Here is a 27,920-nt window from a genome sequence, read left to right as displayed (position 1 = left end):
AAAGGAGCTATTTGTAGATTAATGTAATACAGTCCAGCAGGTAAAATGGATCATAGGGATCTAGAGGGGGAGAACATTTTACTGCATACTTAATCTAACTTATTTATTTTAACCATCCTGTGCCCCACAGAGCTCTGCACCAGCACCTAATGCTCTGACTGAGGAATTCTATACAAATGGATCTGCAGCTCCTGGGGGCCATGAGGAGAAGAAAAGAGTGCGGCTTGTGCAGTTTGACCGACAGACTGAAGAGCCTATGGTGAGACATGGTGGTGGCAGATGGGCGTCAGGACAAGAATGTAGTATATGTAATGGTAAAACTTGTGTGTGGCAGTGCCAGCATGAGTTGTAATCATATGTGTAAAGGGACAGAGGCTGGGGTAAGTGGCACCAGTGGGTTACTAAGGTTCTTATAGAGGGCATGGAGTCTGTTAGGGGTAAAGAGCTGGTGGGAGAGCTTGAGTAAGGCTGCTAGTGGCAAATATATATATATCAGTGAAGGAAGAGCAGAGTGGCTTTTGCCCAGAAGGGGATTTAACAGAGGGTTGGTAAAGTTCATAAAGATAACCGGCATTCTAGTTACATATGCAGTGAGGATATTTTATAAATAATAGGTTTTAGGGGATTAAATGATTTGTGGAAGACTTTTAAGAGAGAGAGAGAAATTGAGTATGTGAGTGTCTCACGCTCTCTGTCATTTCTTCATTGTAACATTATTCTTGTCTCTCCCTTTGCACATTATTGTCATAGTATTTGTCATTGTCTCACTTTGTCTGTAACTCTCTTTCACAGGGTATCACACTCAAAGTGAACACTCAACAGAATTGTATAGTTGCTCGAATCTTGCATGGAGGATTCATCCACAGACAAGGTGACCACTTCATTGTCCTCCCTCACATCTTCTACCTCCTCCTCCCTAAAACAAACTGTATGGCCTCAGCATGTTTACTGCAGTGTCATAGGATGATGTGTGTTGCCTTCTAAGTCTCTATAGCAACACACTTCTGTATTCTAAGCAAGGCAAACAGGTTTATGGTTCCTTTTGCTGGAGTGCTTTCTAACCTTTTTATTATTTTTTTTACCACTAAAGTATGTGAAGCAAGTTTAGCCACCAGAGCCTCCATATTTATTTTAATTGTATTATTTTTTACAAAATTCAAAGCAGATCAGTATTTATTTTTTGTTTGCTGTACTTACCCCACACTGATTTTACTGACCACCTGGTCCAATTGTATCCAATATTAAAGCTAAAATTAGCTAATATTAAAAAGGTTCAATTTTTTTGTGCACAAATTATCATTAAATACATTTGTTAAATTATGCAATTAATTTGTGCTTTGGATAGCAGAAAAGGATATAATAATAGAAAATATTAGCACCGACACAACACCGGCTTTTTCATTACAGGCGGTGCTGTGGGATCATGATACTTCCTGTTCTTTCACTACAGTTCCTGTGAACCCCACGTCTTCACATCTGAGGGAAAATATTAACTTGTTCTAATGTTTAAAATGCACTGAGGTCCCTGGGAGGCAGCTGAGAGGCTAAAACGCTAATAAGGTACCGCTTGATTATGCACTGTGTTTTAATTTGAAATAGTATTTTTAAGCTGCCTCCCAGGGACCTCAGTGCATTTTAAACATTAGAGCAAGTTAATATTTTCCCTCAGATGTGAAGACGTGGAGCTCACAGGAACTGTAGTGACAGAACAGGAAGTATCATGATCCCACAGCACCGCCTGTAATGAAAAAGCCGGTGTTGTGTTGGTGCTAAATTCCGATGGGCCACTCTCATGCTACAGTAACACCAGTCCACTAATCACCTGCTATAGACACCTCCTACCAAGTCTATGCCCCGCCCCTCCTCCCCAGGACCATCCCAGGAACGCTTACTGCTCAGAGGGAGAGATCCGTCACGTGTGCAAAATTAAGGTGTTATAGTAATTTATAAGAAAATCGCAATTGCATTTTTTATAAAAAAAATCTTGATCCCCCTCCCATATCGCCCAACCCTAGCTGGCAACATTTTCCTTCCTGATGAACTAACCATACTCTGTCATACAAATGTAAGAGCAGAAATTAAAGGGACATAATACTCATATGCTAAATCACTTGACACTGTTGCAGTATAACTGTAAAAAGCTGACAGGAAAATATCACCTGAGCATCTCTATGTAAAAAAGGAAGATATTTTACCTCACAATTTCCTCAGCTCAGCAGAGTAAGTTCTGTGTAAAAAGTTATACTTCACCTTATCCCAGCTGCAGGTAAAAATAAAAAAAAAATGAAGAAATGAACAGCAGCCAATCAGCATCAGCAGTGCTGAGGTCATGAACTCTTACTGTGATCTCATGAAATTTGACTTAACTCTCATGAGATTTCATTGTAAACTTCCTTTACCTGATTGGTGAAATAAGATGAGAGTGCACGATGCTCATCCCTTCAGATGTCCCAGGACAGACACACTAAAATGCTGCTTAGAAATCCTTTACAATGGGAGGTGGCTACTGAGGAACTTTTGAGGTAAAATATCTTTCTTTTTTACATAGAGATGTTCAGGTGATATTTTCTAGTCAGCTTTTTACAGCTATGCTGCATCATTTTCAAGTGTTTAAACATTTGGGTATTATGGCCCTTTAAATATTCTAAAAACTTTTTTTTCTGGACAAAAATGTGATGTTAAAGCTGTTTAAATGTAAACTAAATCTAATACAGCAGTATCAGTTGTGTACATCCAGTTAATACTAGTTAGCTGATAGGTACCAATGTTCATTTTAGACACCAACCAGTTTGCTTCAATGTAAAGTAAAAATATAAAGAATTCAAAATATTGGATCGTAGAAATGACTAACACCCAGTAACAGGCTTGAAAAGCTGTCTTTCTTATCATTGGGCTGCTATACAGTTCATTCAATACTAAATTAAAAAAACTGCTGAAATTTGGGCCCCATGCATTAAATGGCGTGCGGACAGCTTCTCAACTTGAGGCGTTGCCGCACGCCTTCGATGCATAAGGGCAGCGGATCTGTTCGTCTGCTGGCCCTTATGCATCATTACACACTCCAATGTGTGTGTGTGTAATACCTGCCCCTTCACTTGCGCGACTGTCAATCACAGAGAGCGAGCAAGCTAATAACCTCTGCTTCTTACATTGCGGGAAGCATGCTTGCATGTGCGAACCTGCTCCGTAAGGGCTCTGGAGCAGCTTACGCTGCTTCGTACATGGAGCCCTTTGTCGTAAAGTAACAATTAATAAGTATTGGTCTCCCAAACAACCATACTCAGATTAGTTCACTCTAGTCGACAAACATCAACGTATCCCTGCAACAGGGTACGGGATTATACATTTTCTAAAATTGATGGTTGTTTAGAGACTATAAATTGAACATCAGTACTCGGACATATGGACTTTTAAATCTCTTAGTCTCATCATAATGACAGACTAAGTGAATTTGCTGATTGTTGATGAATGAAAATGGCAATACCTATATTCCATGCCTATGAAGTTGTGAATGTTGTTTTCTATTTCTTTAGATTTATTTAATTTTATTTTCAACAATATAAAATAAATAACTGATCATAGTATTTATCTTAATTTAATTCTAAACAGCATTTTTCCTTTTCCTTTTTTTCAAGCAAAAAAATAAATAAAAAAATAATAATTTAAAGTTGCTTTGTTAAATGAATGGTAAAATATAAAATGGGCTCTATTTATTTATCAAGCTGCAGATGCAGCTTTGGAGCTTCTTCTGTCATTAAAACGCTGCTTCCTAACCTATACGCCAGCTCTGAGCTAGCTGTTTGAAATCACCCCGGACTAGTCTGACCAGGGTAATTAACAGCAAGTAGGGGGCAGTGTTGTACAACCTGCATTTTGTGCAATGTTAAATGCGGGCAGCAATGCCTGAGTTTGCTAAACGGGACCAATGTCAGTTTTTAATTCTGAAAGGTAAATTGTGTCTTTACAAAGTTGCATCACATGTATGGCTAATTATTTGTTAAAATAAAAATGGAATACAAATGGTCAGTATTACATTGTAAAATAGTTTGAGCAATGAATTTAATTTGTATTGTCAGTTTATTTAACCTCTGTATGTATTATGGTAGTGTAGTAATCTGCCTGCAATGGTTAAATAGATATTAAACAGTATAAGATTTGTTATATACAATGTTTAATTATGAAGGCCTATGAAAGAGACTGTGCAAAGAAGGCTGTGTGGAATGATCGTTAAAGTAATTATTTGACAGTTTCCACACAACCTTATTTGTGCAGTCTTTTTTATCGTCTGTTTTATATATTTTCCTAAATGTCCTCAGCAGGAAAGATAAATAAGGGTAACTTGAGTTTAAACCTGGCATTGCCCACCACATTATAGAAATTAAACCTTTACAACTATGTCTTTAATATTTAAACAACTAATATAAGTCAAAATTAAACTTTCATGATTCAGAAAGAGCATGCCATTTATAAGAGGCTTTCCAATTTACTTCCATTATCAAATTGAGCACAGTCTTTTTAGATGCACACTTTCTGAGGCACCAGCTCCTACTGAGTGTGTGCAAGATTCACAGTGTACACGTATATGAGCACAGTCTTTTAGATGCACACTTTCTGAGGCACCAGCTCCTACTGAGTGTGTGCAAGATTCACAGTGTACACGTATATGAGTCTGTGATTGGCTGTTACATAATACAGAGAGAGACTGCAAATGTAAAGGAACAGTCTAGTCAAAAACAAGTCATAGTGATTTTTATGGAAAAATCCCAATTTTATTAGATGTCCAAAATGTCAACTTTTAGCGGCAAATCTACTCCATTTAATATGGCAATGTCTAAAAATTAACCAATTCTGGAGGAAATTAGAGTTCTGGCTACATTTGGAAAAGATAGTTAAATTCTCCCTAGAACAGATAGTAGTTTTAGTTGATAAATGTAATCAAGGGGTAGAATATAAACTGGTAAATACTGCAATCTTAGCAGCTAGAAACCTAATTATGAGAAACTGGAAAAGGAAATCTGAACCCAAAATCTCGGAATGGATAAACGTTATTAAAAAACAGTTCATTATAGAACAATTTGATACACCTAAGCATGTTGATATGGAAGTGCAGATGTTCTTTCAGAAATGGGCCATATTTATCATAGCTCAGACACAATGGGAATAAAACCAATTAATATATATCCTTTTAGAAACATAGATATTGTTCTCCTGGATCTATGGTAAAGACTCAAGTGACTAAATACTGGGGCGGAGAGGGTGGTGAGAAATAATTATTTTATTTTTATTTATTTTATTAGGTTTGTGTGTGTGGTTATGCCAAGGGTTATTAAGGGTAGGATTACAAGGAAAAGGAAGCACTGGAAACACAATAAATATAGTGAAGATAACTATTTATTACCATGTATCATATATTCTTACTGTATGTAATTTTTGGTGTTGTAAAAAATTATTTCATGTGCTTCAATAAAAATATGTGAAGGGGAACAAAAAAGAATCGTTTCACATATTTGAGTGTAGAACATATTAGTTTATCCTATAACTTTGTGTCAAATCCAATGGGTGTTTTGGTTTTTAGGGGATGTGTACTGAATGGGGCAGTGATTGGCCCTTCAACAAGTGGGAGGGTGTTTGGGGCCTATATAAGGCTGCTTTTTTTATTTTAATATTGTCAGAGGAAGGGACTGTGTTTGGTCCCGAAACGTCACAGCACGCAATAAAGATTTTTTTAATGTCTTGGCTATCTAAAGACCAGTGAGTGCTTATATATACTCTCAAAAGAACCCATACAGAAGTTGTGGTTTGTGGTAGGGAAGCAGCACTCACTGGATTTGAAATTTAAAGCAAACAACTTTTTATTTTTTACACTACTGTGACGTTTCGGGGTCGCAAGCTCCTTCCACTGTCTGAGCAAGGGTCTTGCGACCCCGAAACGTCATAGTGTAAAAAATAAAAAGTTGTTTGCTTTAAATTTCAAATCCAGTGAGTGCCGCTTCCCTACCACAACTTCTATATGGGTTCTTTTGAGATGTAATTTTCCAAGCTGGACACCCTGGTAACTGACCATACACCTTTTAGAGATGTATCTGTATGTATCTCTATGTTAAAGCCCTTTTTCTGCCTATTTTAAAACACCTGGGACCTCATATCTTTGAGCCCTTATAACTTGTGCGCAATATTTTTTAAAAATATTTTTTATTAGTGTTATTATGAGTCTAACTGAACTTTGTAATGTATTTTTGATGTGTGTTGTTAACAGTTAACCAGAGCTGTGAAGTCTCGGTAATGATTCTAGCATAAATTGCGATCGCATTTACTTTCCACTTGTAATACTAGCTATAATCCTGACTAGCGCAAACACCCGCTTTTTCCCACTACCGTATTTATGCTTTTTTTTTCCTTCTCAATGCACACACTACCCCTCTCTTGCACGTCGCTTTTCTTACTAGTTAAATTCTCCCAGCTCCAATTTACAACTTTTTTTATTTACCTCCTTTCTTTACATTCTCCCTTATGTTCGTGAAACAATTTGTTTATCCCTTCTTTAGGTTCACTCCATGTTGGAGATGAAATACTTGAAATAAATGGAAAGAGTGTCCGAAATCAGAGCGTGGATCATCTGCAGAGTCTACTGGTGAGTGGGGAGCACTAGACATGCGCTGAGATATGACAGTGGATCCTAGCCTGGCAGCCAAGCGCATATTGTCCAGTTATGCTTCGGTTGCCTCAGTAATACTTTGGGATACTTGGGATAGAGCCTGCAATGAGCTATACTAATTAAACTGGGAAATTGTTGCAGTAAGCATTAATGGTCTTAAAAGGACAGTCAAGTCAACATTAAACTTTCATGATTTAGATGGATCACACAATTTTCCAATTCTCTTCCATTATCTAATTGGGCACAATCTTTTTTTTTTATATATCCATATTATTTGAGGCACTATCTCCTACTAAGCCTATGCAAGATTCACAGGATAATCATCCTATGCATTTTGTGATTGGCTGATCACTGTCACATGAAAGGAAAATGTAGCTAACTTTAACATTTGCCCGAAAGAAAATCTACTACTCATGTGAAATTCAAACTAAATGCTTTTGCATTGTCTCTTTATTATGCATTGATTGATTTCATTATTCTACTGTGTTTAGTGGGCCTTTAAAAATTGGTTGAAATAGAAGTTGAGGGCAGTGCTCTGGGCATTGCTGGGGTTGTGCCGTGTGTGCAGAATTTTATTGTAATGTTCAGACTTTTACATTTTTAACAAAAAACAAATCTGTAATCTTTTAGGATGAACAATATTGTGTGCAGCGTGTATAGTCTTGTTGGCTTCATTCATAAACACCTAGGTGAAGAGTTTTATTTTATAATGGACATGAAATGAATACCCACTTTAATTTCCCTTTCCTCATACCATCAGGCTGCTATTAACAAATAACTCATGCTATTTCAGGTCCGGCCTTTTCAACGTATGTGAACTACTGAGTCACTATCCATAATCATGGGTGTGGGGGAAAAAACAAACATTTCTCGATTGCTGTTATGGGCAGAGTAAAGAAAATAAACTGTTCATATTAAGTTATTGTAATTTAAGTACACTTCACACTGAATCATATTGGGAAGAAAAGCACTTACAAGCATGTAACCTCAACTATGAACCTTTAAGATTACCCTACGTCTCATCTTGCCTTACAATCAGCTGAGAATGAAAGCATTTTTAAGATCTAGTCCACTTCAGAGTCATGGTATATAAATAATGATGTGATCACTGTGTAATCACATCGTATTTGAGAGATTACTCACTGTAACCACTGGTGAGCAGAATATTAACATATTTTTGTGAAGAGTGCACATGCTGATTTCACCACGGGAAATAAAGTGAGGGTGTGAGAACATTATAGTAGACGTAAAGGAACTTTATACACTTAAAGAGACAGTAAAGAGTAATCCTAGGTGATCTCAGGAGTGTGCACATCTCATTAGCTATCTGGCTGCAGTTATTGCAACAATGTTTTTAGCAATGTTACTCAGTTGCAAACTACAGAAGCAGAGTGTCTGTAACATTGTATGGCAGCAGTGTTTGTAGCTACGTATAACAGTTCTATATACATTGTGGCAACCAATGGTGCCAGATGGCTAAGGCCCAGTGCACGCTCCTGAGCTCACCTAGAATGACTCTTTAACAAAGGATACCTAGAGAACAAAGCATAAATTGGACAGTTGTTTTAAATGTTGTGCTCTATCCAATCCATTCAAGTTTAATTTTGACTTTACTGTCCCTTTTTAAAATCTCTCTCTCTCTCATACAAATGACAGAGCACTGTTTATGTTAAAAATAGTTTGCATTAAAACTGGGAACATTTAAGCTGTTTTATTTGATTTTAATACGGAAAGTGAAATAAAAGCCTGCTGGTTTATAAGCAAAACTCTCACAACACCACTGAAACCTCCACACGTTTAGAGGCATTAAAGTGCACAAAGCAAATGCTTAAATGTGTCAAGCATTTTATTATTGCACTATTGCTTGCTTATAACTTTAACCCATTTTGCAGAGTTTAAACACATAGTTCAAGTCAGTTCCTGAGCAACAATGCAATACTGGGAACTAGCTGAACACATCTGATGAGCCAATGACAAGAGGCCATATATGTGCAGCCACCAATCACCGTCTGGTTCCCAGTAGCACATTGCTGCTCCTGTGCCTACATAGCTATGCATTTTAACAGAGCCAATTTGATTAAAGAAGTAAATTGGAAATAAAACTTAATGCAAGTTTAATTTTGACTTTCATGTCCCTTTTAAAACCAAGAAGCCCCTCCCCTTGAAGGAACATCCATTTCTGTTTTACAAAAGAAAAAAACAAAAAAATTAAATTTCCTTCTTTTAGATGCAATAGAGAAACAAATACTTTATTAATGTCCCTAAAGGTATGTTTAGCCTGCTTGTAAGGATTTATAGCGGCATTCCTAGTAAAGTCAAAAAGAAACCAGCTATTGTATGTTGTTGTTTAACTTTTTTTTTCTCCTTGCAATAGAAAGAAAGCAAAGGTACAGTCAACCTGAAGGTGTCACCGACACAGAACAATCGCAAACCGCCACTGCAGGTATCCGATAACCCTCCTGCCAGTAGTGTCCTATAGCCCTCCTGCCAGTAGTGTCCTATAGCCCTCCTGCCAGTAGTGTCCTATAGCCCTCCCGCCAGTAGTGTCCTATAGCCCTCCTGCCAGTAGTGTCCTATAGCCCTCCTGCCAGTAGTGTCCTATAGCCCTCCTGCCAGTAGTGTCCTATAGCCCTCCTGCCAGTAGTGTCCTATAGCCCTCCCGCCAGTAATGTCCTATAGCCCTCCCGCCAGTAGTGTCCTATAGCCCTCCTGCCAGTAGTGTCCTATAGCCCTCCCGCCAGTAGTGTCCTATAGCCCTCCCGCCAGTAGTGTCCTATAGCCCTCCCGCCAGTAGTGTCCTATAGCCCTCCCGCCAGTAGTGTCCTATAGCCCTCCCGCCAGTAGTGTCCTATAGCCCTCCCGCCAGTAGTGTCCTATAGCCCTCCCGCCAGTAGTGTCCTATAGCCCTCCCGCCAGTAGTGTCCTATAGCCCTCCCGCCAGTAGTGTCCTATAGCCCTCCCGCCAGTAGTGTCCTATAGCCCTCCTGCCAGTAGTGTCCTATAGCCCTCCTGCCAGTAGTGTCCTATAGCCCTCCTGCCAGTAGTGTCCTATAGCCCTCCCGCCAGTAATGTCCTATAGCCCTCCCGCCAGTAGTGTCCTATAGCCCTCCTGCCAGTAGTGTCCTATAGCCCTCCCGCCAGTAGTGTCCTATAGCCCTCCCGCCAGTAGTGTCCTATAGCCCTCCCGCCAGTAGTGTCCTATAGCCCTCCCGCCAGTAGTGTCCTATAGCCCTCCCGCCAGTAGTGTCCTATAGCCCTCCCGCCAGTAGTGTCCTATAGCCCTCCCGCCAGTAGTGTCCTATAGCCCTCCCGCCAGTAGTGTCCTATAGCCCTCCCGCCAGTAGTGTCCTATAGCCCTCCCGCCAGTAGTGTCCTATAGCCCTCCCGCCAGTAGTGTCCTATAGCCCTCCCGCCAGTAGTGTCCTATAGCCCTCCCGCCAGTAGTGTCCTATAGCCCTCCCGCCAGTAGTGTCCTATAGCCCTCCTGCCAGTATCCTGCTAGTAATTATGTAGATATCCTGTAATTCCCCTCCCAAAAACACACACTACTGATAATTATTTTAACCTAATACAAAACTGTCCTATCAAAGTTGTAATCCTTCTTGCTGTTGGAATATTCTATTAACCCCTAACCCATGATAACTTGCTTAGCCGCTACAGCAAAAAAAACCCTCTTTTCTGCAGAAATGCTGTAAGACAGACATATGTATACCCTGTGCAAACTAATCCTTTACCTTCACCTACTGCAGTTTTCCACTAACAAAACTAACCCCTTAATTTCCCCTTTCTATTTAATTTCTCTTTTCTCTTGTCTTATTATTTATGCTTCCTTTCAAAAGGTTGTTCAATTTGAAACCTTTATATTTTTCCCAGATGTACGTGAGGGCTTTATTTGATTACGATCCTCAGTCTGACCCTTTAATTCCTTGCCGTGAGGCTGGGCTACGCTTCCGCACTGGAGACATCCTTCAGATCATCAATAAAGATGATGCCAATTGGTGGCAAGGACGGGCTCAGGGTGCAGAGTCTGCTGGGCTTATTCCCTCTCCAGAACTGCAGGAATGGTATGTGCTCTGTGCCTATATATGGTCTGTATCTATGTGTATACATGTCTTCTGAACCTATACCTAATGTGTTTCCTTCCATAGGCGTGTGGCCAGTACTAGTACCAGCAACAGAAACCCTCAGAGCTGCAGTCCCTTCAGCAAGAAGAAGAAATGTAAAGACAAATATTTAGCAAAGCACAGCTCCAGTGAGTAACATATTGTCTAACCTAATAATAAGCTAAACTGTTCCTGTGCATTGGTTACTACTTGCAGACCTGTAATGCCGCGCTAGTGAGAGGTACAACCTTGCTAGAAGAAATAGATTGCAAAAAAAAAATTGTGTTTATATGAAATTGAGATTCTAGTCCTTATAACGTTTATCAATCTTAAGTTGAAGAGACATGGGACTTAGATGTACAGTCTACACCTTAGTCATCTTAAAGTCCTACCATCGATTAAGCTACAAATAGCCTCCTGCACCATTTTCTATATTATGCAGAAGGAACAGTAAAAAAGTTATGTTAAAATGAATATTGTTTCTGACCACTTTGAAATGGCTGCCAAGCTCCGCCCACTGATGAGGACCTGATCTGGGCTGCATCTAGGCACTCTGCTGAATAATATTGACAATATAACTAGTGAGCCTTTTGTGTTTCAACGCCGTATGCAGCCCAGATCAGGTCATCAGTGGGTGGAGCTTGGAAGCCATTTCAAAATAGTTTTATTCCACTGCTGATTGGGTCATCCGTTTCTGCAAGTTCATTTTGTAATTAAATTACATTTTAAATTAGGCAGTTGCAGAAAAGCACCAGCTCCATTGCATTGTGTTGATTAACTGGAGAATAAAGCAGGTTTTTAGACTTTTATAACATATTGCAAATTAGCTGCAGGAAAAAAAAAAAAGAATTTTGAAATGTCAGTTGAATAAACTTGTTTCCTTTGTTCTTGTTCTAACATCACATAATTAAAAGGTAACAATGGAGATAGAAAAATGGTGTATTGCTCACAAGAACGTCTTGCATTCAGGAGTCAAAGCTTTACAGACCAGTAAAGTTTAGGAGGTTGGGTTGAAAAAATCCTTGACATCCCAGTCATCAATCACTGTGCTGTTGCTTTGCAGAGCTGCTCTGTATTTGACTGTTCTCTTCAAACAGCGCTTTGGCAAGTTGTACAGCGCTGTTTAACCCTTTGAGTGCTAATGACGGCTCTGAGCCGTCAGAGTTTCCCACTCTGGTGCTAATGACGGCTCAGAGCCGTCACTAGCACTCTCCCACCTTGAGGGAGATCTGGGGGCTCCCACCCTTTCCTACCCCGACAATCGTGCCTGTAGAGTGACAGGCATCGCCGGGGCTTCCCTTTTTGCGTGGTGACGTCACTGCGCAATAACGTGATGACGTCACTGCGCAACTTTATCTATACTTAACAATGTTAAGTATAGGAGTCGGGGGTATGCTGCTTAGAAGCCTGTTTCTCAGACATCTAAGCAGCTACAAACCCCCAAGACCCACCATTGGTAATCGCCTAACCTTTCCAACAGTGTAAGTCTTGGGGTCTGAAAAAAATAAAACAAAGTTAAAAAAAAATTGTTCAAAATAATAAAAATAACATTAAAAAATCATAGCACCCAGGTGGGAAAGTGCTTAGCACTCAAAGGGTTAAAGAGAACAGCCTGATGTGGAGCAGTGCTACAAAGCGAAACCGCTAACAGTTCCCGTTCTTTATGCAAACGTTGCATTTTCTGCAGTGACATCTCAGATCACAACATGTTCTTGCTTTGGGGGTCATCCGCCATTTCGAGTCAGGACCAGCAGTTCTCTGTGGCTCCTAAGCAGGACTCCATGTGGGGGTTAAACTCCTACAGTTGCAGAGTCGCTAGTGCTAGAATTGCATGCTCTAATAAACTAGAGTATATAATGTGTCTTTTAGACAAGTGAAGAGTGTTGTTTATATGCAAACAACCTCCACAACAGATTTTTGTTTCTCAAACTATGCACAATTTTTTTTTTTTTTGCATTTAGTCCTTTAACATTTTTTTTTTTTAAGTTGTATGAAATGTTTTCCCTAGATAGCTGGGCCAGTACTAGATACCCTCCTCCTGCACACACAGCATGGGTTAAACACATCTACTAGTATCTCTGTCACACAAGTAGTAGAGTGGAATTTCTAAAAATGTCCGCCTGCTCCACAAGTGAGATCATTTGTGGCCCTTTCATTACAGGATGGTGATGTTGGGAAGTATTTTAGGTGACCGTTTAGTAGTAGGGAGGATAGGATGGGGTTTTAAGGGATATTAAACCCATAATTTTCTTTCATGATTCAGATAGATCTGATAGAGAATATATCCCCTTAGTGACCACAGCACTTTTAAATTTTCTTACCGTTTGGGACCAGGGCTATTTTTAAATTTCTGCTGTGTTTGTGTTTAGCTGTAATTTTCCTCTTATTCATTTACTGTACCCACACACATTATATACCGTTTTTCTTGCCATTAAATGGACTTTCTAAAGATACCATTCTCATCATTTCTTATAATTTATTATAAAATATGATGGGACCGCCCACCCGCCTCCCTCCTAACCCTCCCACGCCACCAAAGACCGGCACCATCGCTGGCCGATGCAGAGAAGGCCACACAGTGTCTCTCTCTACATTGGCTACTGATCGGAGGGTATTGCACGATGCCTCAATATCGAGGCATTGGTGCAATACCCTGAAAGGGGCTGGAAGCAATCGCTTCCATCGCTCAGTTTCACAGAGGACGTACCAGGTACGTTCATTGTCATTAACTGAAATTTTTTGCAGGACGTACATGGTATGTCCTCTGCCGTTAAGGGGTTAAGGTCTTTGTGGTAGGTTATTTTGTTAGAGGGTAAAGTCCTGTGGCTGGCATTTACTAGGCAGGATTGTTTTCTGCACTGTAATTCGTTTGGCATTCTTGTTAGGGTCTGGTCAGTATGGACTTATTACCTTAAATGTAAGATAGTTTGTGGGATTTGCTGCTTGATAGTTTATAATCAGTGATGCTAACCCTCTATTCTTATCCCAGTACTAAGTATGCAAAAATGCTAATTATGTATTTGCCTTAACTTTTAAATTTCTCTGGATTTGTATTAATTTCTCTCTTCACCCCTGACCCTTTATCTACACATCTTAATGATATATTTCCCCCCCTCTATCTCTGCAGTATTTGACCAGCTAGATGTAGTATCCTATGAAGAGGTGGTTTCTCTTCCAGCATTTACAAGGAAAACTTTGGTTCTTATTGGTAAGTAATACTGTGTCTATAAATTTCTATGATGTAGTATTTTAATTTAGAAAATTAAAAAAATAGAACTCCTATATTAACCAGTTCGCTACCAGGAATTTCAGAGAAAAAAGTACCGGAGAATTTTTCTTTGTGGCTGATTTCCCACACGGCTATTGGCTAAGAGGTGGAAGCGTCACCTCTCAGCCAAATAGCGTTCTGCCGTGGACTGCCTTAGCAGCTCAGTGCGGCAAATGCTGCAAACAAATAGAGGAGCTTTCAGTATGAAGTATTTTATACTTCATGAATGAAAGTCCCCTTTATTTGTTCCAATAGTCAATCCTAGTGTTTCACAAAAGCTAGGATTTACCATCACTTTAAATAGTGACTGAATGTCCCTTTTCAAAACTAACTACATTGTGTAAGCATAGTATTGAGGTTATTCCCTGCCTCCCTCTAGTCATGGGTCTGTCATATTGAAATCTAGCTTTCACTGCATTCCATTGCTGATGTGTTTGCACATATGCAGAAACTCTCCTTCAGGTACCTGCAGTGTAACCTGGGTTCCAGTATAGCTGCACCCATTATTAGAGGGAGGGGCATAAGTGTTTGTTTAGTGTTCCTTTTAAAAAACCTTGTTTTGTTTTCTAGTATCTTAGCTTACTCCGGGTGAGGCCAACTGACACTTTGCAGAGATAAATGGACATTAAACACCTCCTTGCTTTTATTGAGCTTCGGACATGCAATTTGTACACAAAAGCAAAGGGGTTTTATATGCCTTTCCTTAAAGGGATGTTAAACAGTCTGTTTAATTGTTGTAATAAAAAACAAAACAAAAATACAGTAAGCAGTGGCTTATATTAACCCTTTTGTATCGGGTGTAAATTGTCTACATCGGAACAACGTTCTGATATAAACAAATTGAAATCACGCAATTCTGCATACGATCGCAAGAATTAAATGATGGGTTTGGGTCAAGGGGGCATCCTTATGACGCTAGGCACACCCTCCATGCCGCAATCCCAACCTGTAAGCGCTGTTGGCTGCAGTACAGCCAAACAGGTAGGATGTTTCATGCCATCCTAACGGTGCTGAAGTCCAGCGCAGTTAGGACGGCATGGAACATCCTAACGGCAGGAAAAGGTTAATAGAAATCATTGCAATGTGTATTTTTTTTATACTTTGCATAATTTAATTTACACTAGAATTTTAAGTGTTAAATAATTTCTAATTCCCTTAAAAATTCCATCGTGTACTGATCTTGTCAAAAGAAAATCCTTTTGATGGTTTTAATGGTGTAATATCATCAAAGACAGCAGACTAATCTGAAGTCTGGAACACAAAGTAATCGCCAGTCTTTTATTAGCATCTACTTTATCTTTCCAAAAAATTGTGCTTCTGAGAAACCGCTTCATCAAAGCTAGAATCACTCACTTAACATGTCGTCATGGCTTTCACTACCTCTCTGTTGTAAGAATCCTATATATGATGCACTGCACTATTTAAGTGATTTATCAATATTCATTTTAGGATATTTTAATGTAAAGTTAAGAAATATTTACAATTCCTAAATATAAAATACACCTTCCCTCTTTCTTTTCCTTGTGTCTCAGGTGTCAGTGGTGTTGGACGCAGCCACATTAAAAACACTTTGCTGACCAAATATCCAGAAAGATTCAGCTACCCATCACCACGTAAGTGTCCTGAAACTTTTTTTGTTTGTTTTGTTTTTTCACATCCTATACACCTGCTTTTGTATTTCCTGCTGTATATAAATAAGTGTAACAGCGAGTTACTGACAAACCATCTGTTTGTGTCCCATAACCCTTTTACAGATACTTCACGCCCTCCCAAGCGTGGGGAGGAAGATGGAGCCTCCTATCACTTTGTGTCCGCTGAAGAGATGAGCCGAACTATCTCAGAAAATCACTTTCTGGAGTTTGGTAGCTTCAATGGATACATGTTTGGCACAAAGATACAGACTGTAAAGGATATTCATAAAGATGGGAAAGTGGCTGTTTTGGATATAGAGCCGCAGGTAAGTTGGAAAGGGTGATATTGAGAGATATACTTGAGGATAAGGAAAGCCGTGCACAGTATAGAGCAACAGGTGAGATGCTAAGGTTGTGCTGGATATATATCCACAGAGCAGTGGGGAACGGTGGGGTGGTTTTCAAGCAATGATACTTGGATAGAAATGTCACATCCCTCTGCTTAGGTCAGAAGATGAAAAACTACCACATAAATCTTTGAGCTTGAAAGATATTAAAGGGATAGAAAGGTCAAAATTTAAATGTGCATAAATGCATTTTAATTTGAAATAGAAGCATTTTTGCAATATAATTCCATTAGCAAAAATGCTTCTAGTAAAAGTTATTACTGTTTCTCTGCGGCATACGCACATATCCTGTGAGGGCCAGTGCACTAGTATTCAAGCCCAGAGAGCTGGTGGCACTGTGTATTGCTTCTGTGAAGACATCATTTGTGTCATACAAGCCACCACTGACTCTCTTCTCTGTGTTGTTTGAATACTGGTGCATGGGCCCTCATGGGATATGTCCGTATGCAGCAGGAAACAGTAATTACTTTTATTAAAGGCTATTTTTGCTAGGAAGAATATTGCAAAAATGTCTCTATTTAACATTGAAATGCACCCATGAACATTTCAATTTTGACCTTTTCTATCTGTTTAATGACAAAAATAACAAAGTATACAAATAAGCAACACTGCCTACTTGTTTGTTGTATTAAATTGATGGAGTTCTTGTAGTGTGAGAGAAATTTATAAAATTTATTAGGGATGTCACATGACCTGTAAAAGTACCAAAAAAGTAATTTCAGTGAATAATCCCTAAAGATTATGTTTAGTTACAGGATCTAAAAACATTATTCACTCAAACTAAAACTCAGTTCATCACAATTAAGCCTGGGATTCTGGGTAATAGTGGATTACTCCAGAAATGGCCGGGGGGGGGGGGGGGGCATGCAAATGGTGCATATCCCACATTATCTTTATGAGAAACTTGCTCAAAATAGTAAAGACCCTTAAAAAAAAAAATCAAAAATAAATATCAAGTGTGGTGCAAACCCTCAAAATAAATCATCACAAAAAGAGAGGGGATGGGATAAAAATACTAGTATCCTGGAAAAAGAGGGGATTGACCTAGAGCTGCAACAACTAATCGGCATAATCGATAATAATCGATTATGAAAATAGTTGTCAACGAATCTCATAATCGATTAGTTGGTTTGCAATTAGTTGGTCTGTGCACAACACCAGCTGCTTCACTCCAATGAACTCCTGCATATGGTATTGTGTTTTATGGTTATGTCCTTAGCCTAAAGGACGTCTACTTTTCACTTTTTCAGGACAGTATACGTTTACAACTACCCCAGGCTTATGTGCAACCCAGATATAATAGTCATCATTTGTATTGTTTATATTAAATCTTGTGATTTGGAACTATGCTTTTCATGATATAGGGCTCGGCTTGTTATTTACACCTAGCCCTAGATTGATGGGAGTTATTTAAATTGATGTGCACTATTATCTGTTTGCACAATTATTAGCGTATTGCTTGTTATTGCTGATTATATGTACTGTAAAAATAAATGTGTAAGGCTTTGTCCTGTTATTGATATACAGTCCTTAGCGCTTTTGATCTTGTTTTTTATTGTTTTTTTTATATTTTTAATAAATTGTGGTAATATGTACCAGATTTAACCTTTATAAGTATATATCCGTTATTTTTAGAGCGGACTAGATATTTCCCCTCACCTTATAGCTGGTTATTTACCATTGCATATAGATATTCAAGATATTTTTATGTTAGAATGAAGTCCAGACTTACTTTATTCAGAGGTCCCTTGCCAAGGTAGAAAACGCTTAGCATTGGTGAAGAGCTAACAAAGATAAATATCCCACTTTGGTGAAATTAGCAAAACCCTACTTATACACCTCAACAGCCTTTTCTCTGCTGCAGGAAATATAGCTGCAAACAGAGAACCAGCCTTAGCCAGAAGCATGTGGACATGTTGAGATGTTTGCATTTCAATGCAAAGTTTCTGAAATAGAGAATAACAGAATGTTATTAACAGTGATAGTCTAACTCTTTCTAGTTCTACCTCTTTTCAAGCAGTTTGTGGTTTTGTTTAATTATAAAACTGTGTTCTGCTGCTTAAAAATTGAAGAAACAGTTGTGTTAATGTAAAGTTTTCGTCTGAAGTTTATATTTGTAAAACTCATTATGTGGATTTTATTTAAAACATAGAAAACTATTATTGATTCTCTTTTTATCCGATTAGTCGATTAATCGAAATAATAATCGGCCGATTAATCGATTATGAAAATAATCGTTAGTTGCAGCCCTAGATTGACCATTCTTTTAAAGGGACAGTCAACACCAGAATTTTTGTTGTTTAAAAAGAAAGATAATCCTTTATTACCCATTCCCCAGTTTTGCATAACCAACACTGTTATAGAAATACACTTTTTAACTCTGTGATTTATCTATGTATCTAAGTCTCTGCAAACTTCCCCCTTATTTCAGTTCTTTTGACAGACTTGCATTTTAGCCAATCGGTGCTCACTCCAGGGTAACTTCACGTGCATGAGCTCAGTGTTATCTATATGAAACACATGAACTAATGCTCTCTAGTGGTTAAAATGCATTCAGATTAGAGGCAGTCTTCAAGGTCTAAGAAATTAGCATATGAACCTCCTAGAAAGCTTTCAACTAAGAATACCAAAAGAACAAATAAAAATTGGTGATAAAAGTAAATTTGAAAGTTGTTTAACATTACATTCCCTATTTAAATCATGAAAGGTTTTTTTTTTGGACTTGACTGTCCCTTTACATAACAAGCTTTATTATCAAAAAAAGGTAAAACACCAGCATATCGGGCAATACTGCCAAAACTAATCACTAAAATATAGAGACAAATATGCATGATGAACATACAGGACAAAACCTAAAAAGTCCCAAGCATTATCTTTAATAAATAGTCCAGTCATCATAGCGCTTAACCCCTTAATGACCACAGCACTTTTCCATTTTCTGTCCGTTTGGGACCAAGGCTATTTTTACATTTTTGCGGTGTTTGTGTTTAGCTGTAATTTTCCTCTTACTCATTTACTGTACCCACACATATTATATACCGTTTTTCTCGCCATTAAATGGACTTTCAAAATATACCATTATTTTTATCATATCTTATATTTTATATTTTTTTATAGTAAATTATGAGGAAAAAATGGAAAAAAAACACAATTTTTCTAACTTTGACCCCCAAAATCTGTTACCCATCTACAACCACCAAAAAACACCCATGCTAAATAATTTCTAAATTTTGTTCTGAGTTTAGAAATACCCAATGTCTGCATGTTCTTTGCTTTTTTTGCAAGTTATAGGGCCATAAATACAAATAGCACTTTGCTATTTCCAAACCACTTTTTTTTTCAAAATTAGCGCTAGTTACATTAGAACACTAATATCTTTCAGGAATCCCTGAATATCCATTGACATGTATATATTTTTTTTTTTAGAAGACAACCCAAAGTATTGATCTAGGCCAATTTTGGTATATTTCATGCCACCATTTCACCGCCAAATGCGATCAAATAAAAAAAATTGTTCACTTTTTCACAAATTTTTTCACAAACTTTAGGTTTCTCACTGAAATTATTTACAAACAACGCATGCAATTATAGCATAAATGGTTGTAAATGCTTCTCTGGGATCCCCTTTGTTCAGAAATAGCAGACATATATGGCTTTGGCTTTGCTTCTTGATAATTAGAAGGCTGCTAAATGCCACTGCGCACCACACGTGTATTATGCCCAGCAGTGAAGGGGTTAATTAGGAGCTTGTAGGGTTAATTTTAGATTTAGTGTAGTAGACAACCCCAAGTATTCATCTAGACCCATTTTGGTATATTTCATGCCACCATTTCACTGCCAAATGCGATCAAATTAAAAAAAACACTAAATTTTTCACAATTTTAGGTTTCTCACTGAAATTATTTACAAACAGCTTGTGCAATTATGGCACAAATGGTTGTAAATGCTTCTCTGGGATCCCCTTTGTTCAGAAATAGCAGACATATATGGCTTTGGCGTTGTTTTTTGGTAATTAGAAGGCGGCTAAATATGGCTGCGCATCACACGTGTATTATGGCTAACAGTGAAGGGGTTAATTAGGTAGTTTATAGGGAGCTTGAAGGGTTAATTTTAGCTTTAGTGTAGAGCTCAGCCTCCCACCTGATACATCCCACCCCCTGATCCCTCCCAAACAGCTCCCTTCCCTCCCCCACCCCACAATTGTCCCCGCCATCTTAAGTACTGGCAGAAAGTCTGCCAGTACTAATATAAAAGGTATTTTTAAAAAAAAAAAGTCTGCCAGTACCCAGTTTGCAAAAAAAACTTTTTAAAAAAAAAAAAAAATCTGTAGTGTATTTCCCCCCCCCCACAGACTAACTCCCACCACATTACTGATGTTTTTTTTTTTTGTTTTGTTTTTTTATATATATTCCCCCCCCCCTTATTTTTCATTTTTGTGCACTTTTTTTCTTTCTGTAGTGTAGCTGTTCCCACCCGCTCCCTCCCCGTGCACGCGCCCCCCCCCCCCCCGTGCACATGTGCGCATCCGTGCGCTCCTCCGGACATCTCCGCCCACAATCCTGCCCCCCTCCAGATCAGCAGGGCCATCGATGGCCGCCTCCCATACCAGCTCCCACCCACCAACGAAAAGTGCCATCGATCCCCGGTGCAGAGAGGGCCACAGAGTGTCTCTCTGCACCGGATGGCTAAATTTTTTTATTGCAGGATGCCTCGATATTGAGGCATCCTGCAATCACCGGAAAGTAGCTGGAAGTGATCAGGATCGCTTCCAGCTGCTTTCCAGACAGAGGACGTGCAGGGTACGTCCTTGGTCGTTAACTGACTTTTTTTTGAGGACGTACCCTGCACGTCCTCGGTCGTTAAGGGGTTAAACGTCCATAGGAAAGAGGCATATATATGAACCAGCAAGCATTAGTTGAATATATCTGTAATGTAAAAGTACTTAATTAGTGATGACCGCAGCTCACGCTGCACATTAGATTAAAGCACCCTGTAAAAGGAAAGTAACATTTTCATGAAAGGTGTTTTTTTTTTTTGTTTTTTTTTACCTTTTGGTTCCCATTCACATATAACACTGCTTATACATCACAATGTATGATACTTCATAGTTCTTAAGCTGGTCACATGTCCAATAGGGTACTGGATGTTTGTTTTACAGGCAATGCCAGCATAAACGTCTCCTACAAAAGATCTCTTCATAATTTGATCGGAGAAAAGAGCTTAATAACTTCTAAAGTGTGGCTACATAGAGTGGTGCCTTTGATTTACTAGCAAGCGTTACAGCTTTGGTGGAGTTTTGCTGTTGAAAATCAATTGCCCACTCTGGGGCTTGCTTCTGGGGTAGATGGGGCTAACCGCAGTCATAATGTTTGTAGAAACTGAATTGTTTTGCAGTTGTTGTCTGTTAAAGTGATTGTCAATCCTAGCTTTTGTGAAACGCTAGGATTGACCATTGGAACAAATGACAGTTTCACCTCTTAGCAAATAGCCGTGCAGGAAATCCGGCTTGGTTTTGAAACGTCACCTCTTAGCAAAACAGCATTCTCCCGGGTGCTGCCTGAGCAGCTCAGTGCGGCGAATGCTTCAAACATATAAAGGAGCTTTCAGCATAAAGTTTTTTTTATACTTCATGAATGAAAGTCCCCTTTATTTGTAAGGATTTGCCTTGGAAAATCTGCAGAAAATCCACAATATTCTAAGCTAAATTACATGTAAAGGGGCAAAATAAATAATGTATATTGTAAAGTTGTTTTACTGCACATAGCTAAAAAAACTTTTATTAAAATCTCAAGGTGTTTACTGTCCTATAAGTAGCTGTTAAACTGAGGAAAAATAGCCCACAACAGATGATGATGATATTTCTAAGTACAAATAAGTCTCTTGACAGCCTTCAAGGTAAGGTCTCCCATTTAATCCAGAAGGTCAAGTCACCACCAGCAAGCTCTGTTCAGCCGGATTCTGGGTCAGCCAGCTGGGCATTTTGGAACATGAAACCAAATCTACATTCTTCAAAGTGGGATTTCAGTTAGGGACTTCCAAAGATAACCCAGTGTCAGACATATTTGTGATATAACTAGATCATTCTCTAAACAACTATTTTATAATTTATAAAAATGTCTCCAAATACAGAGGAAACGTCCATAATTTCTCACTTCATCCTTAAAGTGATGTAAACTCTCCCCTTTGTATAAACAGATCCAGAATGTTAGCGATATTTTAGATGGAATTTAAATAATCAGTTGTAATGAAGATGCACTATAACTTTTTAATACCCTGCTCTGGCAACCCACTGCAAAAGAATATTTTTATTTGGAGAGCTGACGATTTGAATTGTCCTCCAATCAGCACTCTAGCTACAAAAAAAAATGGGCGAGCACTGTATGGCTAGAGCGCTGATTGGAGAAAAGTTCCATCCGTTAGCTTATAAAATAAATTAGAGTTGGGGGCGGAGCGACGGCCGCAACTCACTAAGGCTCTTCATACAACCTATGCTATAGATGTGTTGCTGAAGACACCCGGACCACAACAATATCCTTTACGGCCACCTCCAGAACACAATAAGAATTTATGACGGAGCTGAGGTGAGGCCTAAAAGTGATGGCGCAGTGTCTGTGAAGCACCCACCAAATGTTTGTTACAATAAGTAATACTTTTTATGTCTATGTATACTAATTGAAGCTGAATCACCGTCATTCTCTTACTATGTAGTGACATAAGCCAAAGGCAAACGTGACTTTATTAACGACATTCTCTTTCTGTGGGAGCAGAGGCCTTCTGATAACGGGTAGTACGAATGACGTACTTACCAGGTGATAACTGAATGACTTCTCATGCTGTTTGTTTATTGTACTTGTTATTTCTTCGCCATCAGGTAGCTCATGGATATATCTGGGATCTATATTACTATAAATTGCTGTGACCACTATGGGAAGGTTTGTCACTGTCTTCCCCACCCCTTTCTCTCCTCCCTTTTTTCCCTCCCTTTTCCCCTACTTCCTACCCTACAAATCTCTACTAGTTTCTATACCCCTGACATTTGACTTACGCCATTACCTTTCTTTCACCCTAAATAAAAAAAGATAAACATTTTCGGGTTCATAAACAATACTTATGTGACCTATTTTGGTATGTCAATATGTTCACTTGTATTGTATGTTATCTTGCTGTGTAATTTGTAAACCCAATAAAAAACTATTGAAACAAAAAAAAAAATTAGATTTGACGTGGGCGGCCGGAGCGTGCCGTATAATAGTTTCAGCGCTACATTAGAAAGTAGGTTATAGCGCATCTTCATTACAACTGATGAATTAAACTTCATCTAAAATATTGTTAACATTCTGGATCTGTTTATTCAAAGGAGAAAGTTTACCATCACTTTAAGTATGAAATTCTTTTGATAATATACTACGTGAATAAAAACCAACATATTAAATAATTTAATGACTCTCTACTCCTTTTATTAAACTTTAAAATTCGGCAAAATCAAATTTGAATGTACAGTATATTTAATATTTACCAAAGAATTCTACTTTCTTGTAAACCATTTTACCAGTTTCTTACATGCATCACCTTCTGCATTTATTCCCTGGGAAACCCTCATTCTGACATTGTGACATTCTAGTTTACTCAAACTAGCTGAGAATACCTTCTTTAGACAGTATTCTAAAATAGAAATCATAGTCTTTCAAGAAAACCAGTGTGTTTGTCTATATGTATATAAGATAGATACTAAACTGATATCTGTATTGTCGCTTCATGAATGACTTTTTGTTTCCTAGACTCTGAAGATGGTGCGCACAGCTGAATTGGCTCCATTCATTGTGTTTATTTCACCCACTGACAAGGAGGAGGTAAAAAGCAGAGACTGGCACTGTGTGTGTGAGGGGATATGTTTTTTTTATGTGGGTGGACGCTACTTGTGTGAGTTATATAGGTTTTTCTCTGTTTGTTCCTTCATAATATATACTGTAAGTGTATAGTGCTTGTTAGGTGCTGTATGAACTCAGGGTTAACAAAACACAGGAGCTAGGGTGACTGAGGCACCTAGGAAAATACCCCTGGCGCCCAAGGAAGTGACTTGATAAAGTTGCGTGGGAGAAGAGAGAGAGGTTTGAGGCTGTCCACCGGATCTTTCCCCTTCCACAATTTGCAGCACCTAGTGCAACCAAAAACTTTGCAGCCACATACTAAGCTTAGAAATCGCCTACTCTCCTCATAGAACAGGCTGAAGTTAAAACAAACTAATTCCTTGAATAAACTGTTTATTAAATGTACCCACTTGAAGACAGATTCTCCACCTCTAAGTGGGGCATCTGTGTTTATTTATATGTGTGTATGTATATATGAATTTTACTTGTCTGGGAATAGTGTATATGTCAAGCCCTGGCTCCTAGATTTTCAACAAGATTAGCCTTGATTTGCTCTATTAATTTGTTTGCTGACAAACTGTAGGAACCTTCATCTATTTGCATTTATTAGAAGTGTGCTTTTTGGTTAGTTTTATGCTATATTTTTTGGCATATAAAGGGGTAAGGCAATTTGGTGAGTCAGAGTCTGAGGTTTTTAAATCAAAACATCTGAGAACTAAATATTTGTGTGTGTCTATATACCTATATACTCTGTGTTTTTTTTCTGGCTCATGGACATTTAATATTTATTATTGGCTGTATTTATTTTCTCTCCCTTACCTTGTAGTCAGAAGCTCTGCAGAAGTTACGCGCTGATTCAGAGATGCTCCGATCTCGATATGCACAACACTTTGACCTGACATTGGTAAATAATGGAGTGGAGCAGACTGTACAAGATCTGCTGGCTGCTTTGGATGCCGCATGTACCGCCCCACAGTGGGTGCCAGTAACCTGGGTCTACTAAGTCAATGTGCTTGACTGAGAAAACCAGCATAATTCTTATACCGTAATGAAAAATAGACCCAAGGGACGAGATTTTCTTCCCACTCCCCAGAAGAATCCTCAATGTTATTGTGCTTCCTAAAGGTGAACGTTAAAATATTGATCCCCAGAAGAGTTCACAGTATTCTTCATTTTTTCAGTGAAATACTGAGCATTCTCTGTTGTCAGTCATTAGCATTATACCACCACTGCAGGCATTCTCATATTCTCTGAGGGTGACTTGCCCCTTTAACAGAGGAAATGTGAAAATTCTCCATACCCAAGAAGTCTAAGCACTTCCTACCAATACTCAACATTTCTAAACGTTCTCCTACAACAGATCTGAGCACATTACATTTTATGATATGTCACTGAGCATTATTTTTCTGTAGCCACAGATGATTTGAAATCTTTTATTACCAAAGAGAATACCAAACCATTCTTCAGAAATTGCTTTACCTACTTATTTAGTGGTGATCAACTATATTTAAAAAAAAATATATAATATATTTCAAGGAGAACTGCTACCAATCTAAAACATACCAAAGCATTCTCTACTCTACAAAGGATAAAACAATATCTCAGTTCAAGTTTCAAATTACAGATCCCCACAGTCTACCATCTTAAGAATTGTGGGGCATTGTGCATTGTTCTATAATACCTCCTGAATAGTAGTGCTCCATTGGCATTATGAGCCATACACATTTCTCAGTTACTTCCTCTTCTGTTAGAGCTTGGCAAATCACTCCATTAACCTCTTCTCCCACCAACCATTGAGAGCAGAGATGAGGAATAAAGAAGAAAAACAAATGTATTGAATGTATTTGAGGGTAATGGGTCCTCCCTTAACCCTTTGTGTCAATGCCAAACCATAAATAAAGAAGTTTCAAAGATTTTTGTTGTCAAAGATTTATCATTTTAAATTTACAAAATGTTTGTGCACAACTGATACTGCTATATTAGTTCTTATTTGCTTTTCAGGACAGGGAAATCCATTTTTCAACATAAAATATATCAAAATACACGCCAAACAAAAACAAAATCAACGAAAACCCATACATCCCTACTGACTCAATCAACAGCTCCATCCATACAGACCATCCATAATTTTACCTTGGCTCATACCTAAACCAAAATGATCAAATCTATGAAACCACATAATGTTATCAAAAATAACTTCATCCATCAAACCATATAAAAGTCAAGTAACCATCAAACGCTCACATACCAATTCAAGAATGTCCATGTGAAATAGGGCCGTTAAATGTTGCCATAACAGAGCCAACGCCAACTCGGTGCCCAGTCAACAAACAGCAGAAATACACCCATCATACCAACTTCCAATGGACCCATACAAACCCCAACTCTCATACACCCAAACATAACCAAACTCCCACAAATATCCCTAAGCTATTCACATTCACACTAATGCATAACCAACTCCTTAACAAGATAAACAATTCAACAATTGCTCAAACCTCTATTGAGCTGAATAAAAAAAAATATATATATATATATATATAACACATAGAAACACCCAGCACTCACCAGCTAGCTCACAGCTAAGATAAAATCACAACTGGAAAGGTTAGTAACTGCATCTGGCCAAACAGCCACACCATCCTGCGAGCTCACAAAGCCAAACAAACTGAGAACAAAGAAGGGGTGCACAGGTGGATGTAATCACCCATAGAAAATACAAAACATGGAAGGGAACTGCACTCCAAGACCGGATCAGGTACACATCCTGTGACTCAGCAACATCCAGCCCTGGGTGCTAAATAGCACTCCAAAAAAGTGCAGTTCCCTTCCATGTTTTTTTAATATATATATATATATATATATATATATATATATATATATATATATATATATATATATATGTATTAAAAAAATCCGGACGGCTGCTCAAAACAAACGGTGCACTTTATTGTGAAAAAAATAGCGTGGTAATAAAAACAGCAGCACCATACAAGCAATGATATGCAGGTGCAAAAACTGAGTATAGCTATGGCCAGATGTGTGTGTGTGTGTATGTATGTATATGTATATGTGTGTATATATATATATATATATATATATATATATATATATATATATATATATATATAATATGTGTATATATATATATAAAATCAAGAATATATGTAGAGGAGACAGAAGCAAGAAAGATACTTTGCTTCAAAAAGACAGGGAATTCAGCACTCTTTTATATAAGGATACACAGCTCTATAGTAGACAAAGTAACAGTTTTATTGATACAAAAAATTTGCTACTTAGACACACTCCATCCCCTTTAAGATAGACAGGGCAATAGTAGACTGAAGCGCAGGCCAACATAGCCTAAGGCATAATAAAGTGTCTAGTAAAAAATACTAAAATATTAACATATATAACAGTTAAGAAATCTGACCGGTCAGGTAGGCAAGGTACCTTTAAATATGTTCCTACAAAAAGTGAGGCTTTTAGAGGTGTATGTAGGAAAAACCACACCCAACTGCTCACAGGACCCCCACGGATTTAAATGGAGGATGAAACCTGGGCAGATGACCTAGGGGATCTAGGTTTCCAAATTGACACCCTATATGCTATGCAGTAAGGAATACAGTATTACCACATATTATACAATTGACATACTATATATATACAGTCAGAGCAAGGACATGTGTTAATATATAGAGTGACGTAGTATTCCCCACAACTACACCCTGCTGCTCACAGACCCCTATATTAGTGTAAATAGGGTGTAGTCTGGGCAGGTAAAAAAAAAATTGGATCCAAGTTGTGGGGATAAATCGCTCTATATTAATAGTCATGCATCCTAGTAATTTCACACAATCTTAAGAACTAGCTGTTGTATAGTCAAAGGACACCATTAATGTGCATAGAGTCTTTAAGACATCAGTTTAAAGTTCCTTATAACAGAAGTGCAGGTTAAAGCATTGAAAGAGTCATAGGGAGTTCTCCT

The 27,920-nt window shown here is 38.3% G+C and overlaps 1 protein-coding gene across 1 annotated transcript in view; it reads left to right on the top strand.

Annotated features, from left to right (window-relative positions):
- The window catches only part of MPP1 (MAGUK p55 scaffold protein 1), a 30,725-nt gene extending 4,879 nt beyond the window's left edge, over positions 1–25,846 (top strand). Inside the window, exons 2-12 of the mRNA XM_053698909.1 lie at positions 131–259; positions 793–871; positions 6,546–6,631; positions 9,030–9,098; positions 10,529–10,719; positions 10,804–10,907; positions 13,886–13,966; positions 15,559–15,639; positions 15,781–15,983; positions 23,843–23,914; positions 24,759–25,846. Coding sequence (XP_053554884.1) covers positions 131–259; positions 793–871; positions 6,546–6,631; positions 9,030–9,098; positions 10,529–10,719; positions 10,804–10,907; positions 13,886–13,966; positions 15,559–15,639; positions 15,781–15,983; positions 23,843–23,914; positions 24,759–24,935 — 1,272 coding nt within the window. The 3' untranslated portion in view covers positions 24,936–25,846. The remainder of the gene's footprint in view (positions 1–130; positions 260–792; positions 872–6,545; positions 6,632–9,029; positions 9,099–10,528; positions 10,720–10,803; positions 10,908–13,885; positions 13,967–15,558; positions 15,640–15,780; positions 15,984–23,842; positions 23,915–24,758) is intronic.
- Positions 25,847–27,920: the final 2,074 nt, after the last annotated feature.

This window comes from Bombina bombina, chromosome 1 (assembly GCF_027579735.1).
Source record: "Bombina bombina isolate aBomBom1 chromosome 1, aBomBom1.pri, whole genome shotgun sequence".
NCBI classification, from domain to species: Eukaryota; Metazoa; Chordata; class Amphibia; order Anura; family Bombinatoridae; genus Bombina; species Bombina bombina.
Note: the sequence above shows the minus strand (reverse complement) of the source record. Positions and strands in the feature narration are given on the sequence as shown.